General features: G+C 39.1%; 1 protein-coding gene across 1 annotated transcript; it reads right to left on the reverse strand.

The window, feature by feature from the left end:
- Nucleotides 1-543: 543 nt before the first annotated feature.
- On the reverse strand, nucleotides 544-1,137 carry LOC139475647 (neuronal acetylcholine receptor subunit alpha-6-like). Its single transcript, XM_071258834.1, has one exon. The coding sequence runs from the start codon at nucleotides 1,135-1,137 to the stop codon at nucleotides 544-546; it is 594 nt and encodes a 197-aa protein (XP_071114935.1).
- Nucleotides 1,138-11,755: the final 10,618 nt, after the last annotated feature.

An 11,755-nucleotide genomic window follows, 5' to 3' on the forward strand; every position in this document is an offset into this window, starting at 1 on the left:
GAATTTGTATGATTTCAACAGCTGTCTTTACGAGTCTTTAACAATTTAAATTACAACGCATTTCCATCTTTATGGTACTATTAGAGGCGTCCTAGGAAGATGAGGTGTGGGGGATTACAAAGGGTGAGAACTGGATTTAATACCTTTAATTTGACATACCTGGACAAAACCCCCAAACGTTAAGGCGACACAAACATATGTAAAACTAGTAATTAAATTTCACAACTGCACAATAATGCAACATAATGTTTCTTCATAAGAGCTATTTTATCCCAATGAAAGTCAAGTTGTACAAATAGGCATTGTTTGAATAACTAAGATCTAGTTATGTTTGTTTAAATTTAGAATCATGGTGTCATCATTGATTTTCAGTGATCAACTCATGTAATTTCCATCACCAATTTGCCTTGTACGCCCAATGGAAGCTTCATTCAGCTGATTACTCTCTGGCATTGACGTTATTTATGTTTATACCACAAATCACCGTTCTTCCATGAAAATTAATTGGTTTCTTTTAGGATAAGCAAATTGTGCGCTTCCTCTTTATCTTGTCAGCATCCCAAGAATCACGGCTGTTACACTACTACTAAACACAAAGAAGCATGCAAAACAGGTCTTGTTTAGTTTAGTTTCAATATCTTCCCACTCTGGCCTTATCTGGTCTTCATCCTCCACTTTGCCATTTTCAACATCAACTTGATTTGATGCAGAGTTCTTCTTACACATTCTTAAGATCCATTTCGGTGGTGGCTTACCTTTCATTTTGAGCAGGAGGATATTCAATACAACGATGATTATACTGGTGAAGTTGGCCAGAGTCACGTAGAGGCTGAAGAGGCTGACGGTGAGAGAGTTCTCAGGCAGGGAGTCCCTGATGATAGACAGAAACAGCTGGAAGCTGAGGAGGACAGACACGGCGAAGCTGGTCTTCTCTCCGCTCTGTGAGGGCAGCAGGAACACGAAGGGGTTGAGGGAGTAGAGGAGGACCACGGGGAGCAGGACGGTGAAGATGTAGAACATAGGGCGTCGTCTCAAATGGAAGGTTATACGTATTACCGGTCCATCATTACCACTGTCAATGTTAGTGATGTCTTCAGGGGAAATTTCAAACTCGCTATTTTCCTTAAATTCTTTCATGTCAACATGTGCTTCACTGGAGAGACGTATGTTGTTGTAGAAACCGAACCATCCACGTATTACAACAACACAAGTCTGAGTATCAAAGGGAAACTTGTAAATGTTGATAGGACACCGGGTTTCCGTTGTTCCTGTGACAAGCCATTCAATACTTCCATGACTGGTAACCAGCAGAGACCTTCCATTCTGCAGTAGATCTTGTCCCTTGATACTATTTCCTATAATCAATTCTGGTTTCCACAATTTGTGTGAGTCTACAAGAATTCGTTTCTGTGAGCTCAACGAATTATTCCAAACTACTCGATGGTCGTACCACGAGAAGACCCAAAACATGGTGCTGCTGAGATATTGTTCTTTGTTGTCCAGTTCTTGTACAGATAACAATGTTGCTTCGGTAGTTATGTTAACTACATTGCTGGGTTTGTGATGGGCTTTGTAGCCTTTTAAGATAGTGTCAGCGACTTCTCCGTCAGATTTACAACATATGCTCCATGGTATACCTTGCAGTATACATGTCAAGATAATAACCTTCCTGGCAGCCAACATCTTCTCGGGTATATGTGTAAGTCCAGGCGTGGCTAATGAATGATGCGTTCTTCTGTATTGATGCAATATCATCAGTCTATGCTTCCATGGAGATGACATTAAACAGAATATAATCCTCCTCTGACTTAAGCAAACCTCGAAATGGCTTTAATGAAAGTCAATATGAACGTTTCAGGGTTATTACGTAATTGCACTTGATGCAAAACAGTGAATATAAACATGGTTTTATTAGGCATTGAAGGAAATATTTAAGCAGTGTTATTCAACCAAGAAAGGTATACAATAGAGTCACATTGATCAATATAAATACTTCCTTCTCAACAGTTTTTTCTATTGATTGTCTGTGAAATGTTTGCGCACAAATACGTAACATGTAAAATTATAGCTACAGAATTCTTTTCAAATATAATTACACCTCTCTACTAACAGCAGAGTCCATTTTCATATTAGAATTACGATTCTGGGGCCTGAACTTGTAACCCTGAACAAAACAACATTTTACCAAGAGTTGTATTGTACCTCAAAAGTTGTGAATTGTGGCCACCAAAGACTGAGGCTGCCGAATTGTTGCTTGACATAAAGGGAATTTTGTCTGTTGGAAAATTGCCGTCATCCCTCTTCTCATACAGTCTTGTGGATAGTTGTCTGTGACTCTGAATCTTTATGCATATATTTAAATATGAAACAGATGGGGCGGTTTCAATGATCTGTTTTAGTTCTAGATTAGAATGAGATGGTTTCACTGGTCACTTTAAGTTCAAGCTCAGGACGGTAAATCAATGGACAAAATCACATCTAATACATACACGAAGTTGAAGTTAAACTTCTTGGCCAAATGCCATTGTTCATCTTTCTCTGTCCAATGATTTGCTCATGATATAACATGTATGAGAAGAAAATGTGTGCAACCATTCTAACACCTGACAGGCATACGTCGTTTCGTTGTGTACAGAGGACGTCTTTTCAGATGTATGAGAATACGTATTATATGTTCATTTTAACCACATCTACTCTCAGTGATGCCTGCAAAGGAAAGTGCAAGCTCAATTTGTTTTCATTTCATATTTATTCCTATACGTGTGATAGGTGCCTTCAAATCCATGTCCAAGTTTGTCTTGTTGACATTTCTTAGGATTATTGCAAACACATTATTCTCTTCATATAACGCTCGGTACCAAAATAACCTTCATTTAATTTGATTTTACTGATCTGAACCGCTTATAAGTTTGTCATGGTCGGGAAATCAGATATAAGAAAGTACATAGGAAGCTTGTTCTCACTACCAGTAAATCCCAAGTTCCAAGAATGAAAAAGTCCCTAAAAGTCATACACCACATAAAGTAGTCCCTCAAGTGCGCCCCAATGGTCTAGTGGATAGAGCGTCTGCGCTGAGATTGGAAGTTCGGTGGTTCGATCCCCAACCGCATCGTACCTCAATACTTTACAACATGGAAATTGTTGTAACCCTGCCTGGTGACCCGTGAAGACTTGGGGTAGAATATGTCTTCAGCAACCCATACTTGCCATAAAAGGCAGCTATGCTTGTCATAAGAGGCGATCAGCGGGATCGGGTGGTCAGACTCGCTGACTTGGTCTATGCATGTCATCGTATCCCAATTGCGTGGATCGATGCTCATGATGTCAATCACTGGATTGTCTGGTCCATACTTGATTATTTACAGACCGCCGTCAAATAGCTGGAATATTGCTGAGTTCGGCAAAACAAACAAAACCCTGCCTGGCACTTAGCATTAAGGGGATAAAATAAAGACTGTCGGCTCTGGTTCAGTATACTATTAGTTATTGTGTTTTTAGTTGCTGTATACCGTGTCATATTAGGTAAGCAGAAAAAATTCTGCTAACCCAATAATACAGCGTATACGGCAACTAAAGACACCATAATGAATTCATTATGTGGAAACGTTTCATTGTCGCACATGTCATGTCAAAATGTAAACTTGACACTTACAACCAGTATAAACGACAGGACCAGTACATATGTTTCCGATATACAACTCTTTAACGTAAACATAAATGTTAAAAATGGAATATATAATGCACTGAATGTGAACGTTTAAAGTATTATAGCTAAATTATATAGCTATAGAAAGAATTATCATAAAAATGCCTGCATGTTAACAGAAATCTGAGGGTCACTGTAACTTGACAGCAGTCCGATTTCGGTCCGACATATCTGATGTTTTGGGCGTTCTTGGCCGCAACCCTGACTGCTTCTATGAAGACATTAAAAAATTTAACGAGGGCATATCTATTGCATACAAATGAAATGTTTATGAAACTGTTAGGGACATGTTCTATGGTGACCAGAATCAGAACAATTTAAGCGATTTCATCATTGAAACAACCGACAATGAAAGTAAAATATAACATTATAAAAATCGTTTGAAAAAACTTTATTCGTGAAAACATGTTGTTTACTAACCTTTTTGTGATCGATATTTGTTGCCATCTCCGTAAACCACCATTGGCAGAAGAGGATTTGACTCCATCACTCAGAAAACACTCGTCCAATCGAAAAGCCAGGAAAACAATGTTCCAACATCATTGAAGTTAAACTGGATGAAATTCATTTCAGAAGACGCACAATTAAGAAAATCATGCACAAACCACTATTTCTGTGTCACAAATGTCTCATTTCTTTCACACTCTGGCTTTGAATCTGTGAAATCTTGAAACTGACAGGTTACACACACATAGATCAGGGCTGTCATCTTGCTTCATTTAACTGAATGTAAACGCAAGATTGTCAGCCATTAACAGCCATGAAGTGTGAGAAAGCGTGATGCAGGTCAAGTTCTGCCACATCCAAGTTTGGGGTGGAGAGGCATTTACTTTGACTATATTGGTGTCCTCCGCCGTGATATTGCTGGAATATTGCTAAAAGCGGCGTAAAACCATACTCACTAACTCACTCAGTACTTTGACTATATTATTGTTTACTGGGGGTAGTTGTTAACTAACTAATAACACTTACACATCTTAAATATATAATAGAATGTTAATTCATGAAGTTTATTGTAGAAATATATTCTTTTAGCATTTCAAAACCTTTTTCTACAACCTGACACCCCTACAATGGAAAAAGCATGTTCGATTTCCAAGAAATGACCTCTCTCGCATAATGCAAAGAAATGACAGTCCATACAGTGCAGAACGGGGTGGTAGAAATTAAAAATCTGTCATTGGACTAAGTTTCGAGTGTTATTTGTCAACTTATTTTTGAAAAATTATGTTTTTTTAACACTTATCTTGAACTATTTATGACTATGGTGTTTTTAATCTTCAACTTTAGTAATAAGTGTCACATATATAAGTAACTACCTGTGACAACTTTTCGGAATGTGCTAAGATTGTGGACCTGTGGACCTGTGGACCTGTGGACCCTGTGTTGTTACGCGTTGCAAGAGAGCACCGTTTTTTAAAGCGTTGTTGCCATCATGGTAAAATGGAGATGAACCTACTCTGTTTTGAAATTTGATGTTTTCCCCATGTAGAGTGGATACCTCTTTTTGGAATTTGGAGGCGAGCGCTTTAGCATGAGGTTTCAAATGTATAAATGAGAGGTATCTTCTCTACAGTGGGACGACATCAAATTTCAAAACACAGTAGGTTTATCTCCTAAGTGACCACTGTTGAAAGCGTTTTCTCTATCATTTTTATCAAAAAAGTCACGAACGTCGTTTGTTTACAAAATAATGTCTTTGCTGATCACAATTATTGATAGTAAAACACAAAACAGTGTCGAATAACGAATTTGTGTACCAGAATTTCCATGTGAAATATGTGAGGTGGGTGTTGGAAAATCCAACTTGGCCGCTACTGATGGTATACAGGTATAATTAGGTCAGTAGAAACCATCTTGGATTTTTACTGACGGTATACGAGCTCATGTGGGGTTAGTAGTTCTGCTCTCTGATTGGTCAATCTCACTTTGAGGCATAATAATGTGTCTGATGGGGGTATACATGTTAAACTGTGACAGTGGCCTGGCTCTATCAAAACCACGCATTAGTCCGGAATGGTACAAACTGTCAAACACGCACAAACACACACAGACACACACGCACGCACGCACGCACGCACGCACGCACGCACGCACCCCCCCACGCACACACGCACGCACGCACGCACATACACAGACACGCAATGTACAATAAGTACGATGATGCAACGTAAAACCCCAATTCATTTGATCTCACCTGAAATGCAGTAGTTAAGTGTATGTGCCGGTATTAAACCTCTTTTATATTTATAATACACTGATGGAATAAAATAAAGGATCGCATAGATGGTGCAAACATACGAATTTAATACAACACTTGATCAAATGAAAGCTACATGGTAAATAATGACTTAATCTCAGTTCTTCAGTATGACGTGTGACCACTACGAGCTCTCACAACAGCCTGACAACGTCTTGGTACAATGTATACTCCGAAATAATGCCCGGATTGTAGCCCTTGGAACATTATGCCACTCTTGTCTTAAACGGTCAAACATCTTGTCCAGATTACGAGGTTGATTAATGCGATCTCGCACCTGACGACCAAGAACGTCCCATAAATGTTCTATCGGGTTAAGGTCTGGACTTTTAGGCGGCCATGGAAGCACAGGGTCCTGGTTCTGCCTAACAAATTCGGCTGAAACACGAGCAGTATGTGGCCTCGAACAACCGGCCAACTCTGTTAGAAAACGGAAGCACCACTGGGTGTAACACTTCGTCACAGCAACGAACACCAGTTAGACGACCATCCACACGAATCAAATCTGTTCGGTTGTCGTATGTGATTCCACCCCAGACCATCACTGATCCACCTCCGTATCTGTCATGCTGTTTGACAGTGCATGCTTCGTATCGTTCATTACGTTCTATCCAAACGCGTATCCGACCATCTGCATTGTCCATATTGAAACGAGACTCATCGCTGAACATGGTGTATGCCCAACGACGCAGCTGTCTGGCTCCATGCTGCCTTGCCTGCTGTAACCTTCACCGTTGGTGTTCTTGAGTCATCCTGATTCCTACCACGGGACGGCGACTTTGGAGACCCGCTGAACGCAGCCTGTTACGTACTGTGCGATCACTTAACCGTAGATGTGTGACAGCTCTGAACTCGGCATTCACTTTTGGGGCAGGTTTAAAGCAATCCCTCAAACAAATCATCCGAATCTGGCTATCTTGACGAGCTGTAGTTTTCTTTGGTCGCCCACGCCCACGTCTCGTGACAACATCGCCGGTCTGCCTGTAAAGGTTCCACAGTCGTGAGAGGACACTGATTCACTTCTCGCAGTGACTTGCCTGACCTCACCATCCCGATTGCCTGCCATTTCTCCTTCAAACACATGTACTGTCTTGGCATGTTTCACGCAGTTGATGTCAATGAGATCGGTCTTACAGTTGAAGACTTTATACCCCATTTTGCCCTGAAAAACTACTGAAACACGTGCACTGCATGTCTTTCTATAGGTGATAGCCTGAGTGAACAGTTTGCGTAGCAGTCAACGATACAGCAGCTGCATCATGATTATGCTATTGCCATGATTTGCTTGATTCACTTCTTACAACATTTTCATGTGACTAGTCTTTTCATAGTTAACCTAATCCTAAATTACTGAATCTACTATCACACAAAGACCCATGTTCGATTTCCTCCTGTCACCCTATCCGAAGCCCGTTTCAGTTCTGAGATCACAGGAATGTAACAGTGATCTAATATTTACTCGTTTACTTGAATAACTAAAGAACGAGAGACTTTCACATTCAAACCTTGGCAGACTACACCAGTCAATGTTCGTTGGTTGGTTGGTTGTTGCATATAATGCGGGGGGATATAGCGACCAGCCAGTCTGTCTGTCCATCCGTCTGTCCGTCCGTATACATTTCCTTTTCCGGGGCAGAACTCGAAAATAATTCAGTGTATTTGATGGAAACTTGGCATATCTATCAGTCACATACTGAAGTTGTGCCTTTTGCTATTTAGGAATTTTAGAATTTTTATTTTTTCCATGGCATCCAGTTGGACTTAGGTTCGTTTCCGGAGCGTAACTAAAAAACCGTTAAATACTTTCTTACAAAACTTTGCATGTCTACCAGGCACATACTGAACTGGTGCCTTTTGCTATTTAGGAATTTATATTTTATTTATTGTTTACGTTTCCATGGCAACAAGTTGGATTTAAGTTTTCATATAGGGTGGATTCACTTATGGAGTATAACAAATAAATTGTTAAATATTTCCTTGCCAAACATTGCATGTCCATATATAAAGTACATACTAAACAGGTACCTTTTGATATTAAGGAGTTTTAGAAATGTTTATTTTAGAATTTCCAATGCAGCTATATTGACATGAGCGAAGAGAAATGTTGGGTCAGTTACCTGGTTTGGGACCATAACGTGTTAAAATGAGTGGGGGATATAGATGACTTCGTTGACTATAAGCTTGTTTCTTGTAATTTGTCATTTGTTTGCATAAAAAACCCCACAGAAACACGTTTTACTTTCCATTTCCATTGGATGCGACCATGGTGGATCTTTTGTTGGTAAAGATTGTATGTTTCTTAAAGAACATTCAACTCTTGGCTCATTACATACAGAATTGCACATTTACTTGTGGTTACTTTACAGACAGCTGCCGGGGGATATGCTATCTTTCTGATGACTCTTGTTTAACGCCGCACTCAGCAATATCCCAGCTATATGACGGCGGTCTGTAAATAATCGAGTCTGGACCAGACAATCCAGTGATTAACTACATGAGCATTGATCCATGAGACTGGGATCGATTATATGCATCAACCAATTCAGCGAGCCTGACCACCCGCTCCCGTTAGTCGCCTCGTACGACAAGCTTGGGTTGCTGAAGACCTATTCTACCCAGGATCTTCACGGGTCACCAGTCAATGTAACAAAAGACAAACGATATCTAAAATTATTACATTCGATCTGATATTTTTGTTGTAAACAATCTAGTCGTCTGTGAAAAAACGTTGCACAACAGAAGTGGGCGAAGTTAACCTTCGGTCAGCTGACATCTACTGCGCGAACATATCTAATTTTAGTAAACCACGTGGCGAACTCACACATGGCTTCTCGAAGTGTCTGTTGCAACGAAACTGCCACAAAAATACCAAATTTATTACAAAGACGTTAAAGGGGAAGTGTACACGCAAAAATCACTTTCTTTCTTTTTCTAAACAAAACGCAATTTTAGAATTAGTTAGTATCTGTGTTTGAAAATATACACTAATTTCTTTTCACAGTGAAAGTAGGAAGCTCACAATAGTGTGAAAGTGATATGCCGTTATGAGGCCTTCGTTTAACGAGCGAAATAGGCCTGAGTTATCCCCCTTAGATTATGACGTAATTGGTGCCAATTCAACTGGGTCCCTGTCTATTCTCAACGCAAAAGATATCAAGGACCTGTTTGCGGTAAAACAACATGGTCTACGACACACTCCGGCGCAGTGGTGACTCAGCATAACACAATTCTGGCTGGCATCTGAGATGCTAGAATCACAAAACTGTACCTACACCACGTGAAGCGGCTCTAACAAAGCATGATGACGTCATAATGTTTATCAATTGGCACCAATGACGTCATATTGCAAGGGGCATAAGCCATGGTGTTTTTGTTATGGAAATAGAACACTTGGTAAATGTGAAAAATATAAATCGTTTTAGTGCAAAAAATATGTTAATTAAATATGATGTTTTTATATTTTTGTCTATGACACTTCTATTTTAACACATTTGATGTGGACAAAGTACAAGAAAAAATGGTTCATTTCCGTGTGAACTTGCCCTTTAAGTTTCAATATCGCAATGAACACATACCAATATACAGTATTCGATTGTTTTATGCAGGTATGTTGTAAAGAATATTTCATTGCAAATGTCAGAATGGAGACTTTTTTGATTAACATTGTCATATCCGCAGGAAACAATCTTCGAAAACGATCCAGAATCAACAACTTTGGACAAGAGAACACCAAATAGAATAAATCTATATTTAGCTACTGAAACCTGATAACAGTTTGCTCAATTTTTTTCATATTTATGCGCCAAACGTACAAACACGACAGGTCTAGTCATTGTAAAAGCGATTTTAAATATAAAAAAAATAAAAAATAATGGTCATAATGTCGATCATATGTAGTTAATTCATTCATAGATATATCTTCTATGGACAGGGCGGTCTGGTAGCCTAGTGGTTAAAGCGTTCACTCCTCACGCAGATGACCCGGGTTCGATTACCGATTTAGGTACAATGAGTGAAGCCCATTTCTGGTGTCCCCCGCCGTGATATTGCTGGAATATGGCTGAAAGTGGCGTAAAACCAAACTCACTCACTCATCTATGGACATGCCATTAAACAATTAAATAAACAGATACAAAATATAAATTTAATTCCAGATTCACTGTCTTCAAATATAAAGATCAATTTGAAATCTATAGACAGTGCTTGTTTATAGAAATATGCATGTTATGTTATGAATAATCGATGTATACTCCGGAGACGTCTTACCTTTTAACTTTTTTCGCATATTCATCATGTTCCATATAAATGTCATGTTCCATATAAACTTAATATTCGGAATATTTTAATCCACGAGCGCATATATGGTTCAAAACACAATCAGGCATATTTTCTCAGCGCACACTAGGCCGAATTATCATCAACAGTTTCATCGAACAGTCACGAGTCAACAGTCTTGGAAAGATACTTCGAGTATTCCTTAATGCATTAAATTTATTCTGTCAAACCTTGTCCAATAGTTCGTGTATATAGTTTTGTGAACTACCTTAACCCCGATTAGTAATGTTTGGAATATGGTTTAATTCACAATCGGGCTTGTTTACCCAGAGCACACTTAACAACAGTTTCGGGCAAACGGTCACGAGTCTTGTCTTCTTCGAAAGATACCTAGGATTCCTCCATGCATTTCGTCTGTCCAACATCGACCAATAGTTCTTGTAAATAGTCCTGCGAACTCCACTATGTCTGTCGTGAGGGGCGGTGCCTCGGCCAACCCATCTCTGATGGAATGTTGTCACACACGGGCGGCAAAAACGATATGCACATTGCTGACAGCGACCTGTCCAAATTTCCTACGTTGTGATAGCCTTAAGAAACCGATAGAAATTGGAAGAGCTCATTGGAGAAGAGATATATTAAACCTCATGAAAATGGTTGATGAATATAAGATTTGTAGCTGATTCGGGAATTCTTCATTTGTTAACAAGAATTGGTAACATTTCACATCACAAATAAGTATATGTATTCATGTCTGGTCGTCATAAATCAAAATTTTGGAAAGCATCTTCTACAACCCTCAAAATATTGGTAGCGCGTTGTTTGATCAGCTGTTTCTTGTGTCATGTGACCCAAACTTTGGTGGGTAGTCTAATATACGTCGGGTTTGATGGGTTATGTTGGTCTTGATGGTAAATGGCATTCATTGCATTCAAACAATCAAAATCGACCAATGTTGTTCAATATTAACACAACTTGTGATGAACGAAACAATATATGCAACTGAAATTAGGTTCTATCAAAAGTCTCAAAATTAAGCACTTTCATCAAAGCGAAACTCACCTGTCACATCCCTATGGTTTACATAAACCACGCCAAATTTCCCGCTTTTATCTATTTGTTTTCTGCTAATTTTATGCAATCTCTTTATAGAGTGACGAATATTGTAAAAGATGGCAGAAATTGCTACAATGTTAGCTGATGTTAATGGGATTAAGAGAACATATTCGAAAAACAATCCAGAAGCTGTGGAACGAAGCAATTCGAAGAGAATAGAAAAGGAAACTTCGCCACAGGTAAAAAAACAACCTTTTCAGCCGAAAACAGACGCGATTGATTTCATTTATGAACAAGCGAAGAAAATCAAAACTTTTCACGGCGCAGGGAACCTTAATCTTGTGACAAACAAACAACAAATTAAACAACAATAATACTTTCTCATATTATATTGATGTTGATCATACTCGGAAGAAAATAGCCTTATTAGACTGGAATGAACATGTAAATGGACCTAT

The sequence above is a fragment of the Haliotis cracherodii genome, unplaced genomic scaffold (assembly GCF_022045235.1).
Source record: "Haliotis cracherodii isolate W230 unplaced genomic scaffold, xgHalCrac1.p SCAF_3, whole genome shotgun sequence".
Classification (NCBI taxonomy): domain Eukaryota; kingdom Metazoa; phylum Mollusca; class Gastropoda; order Lepetellida; family Haliotidae; genus Haliotis; species Haliotis cracherodii.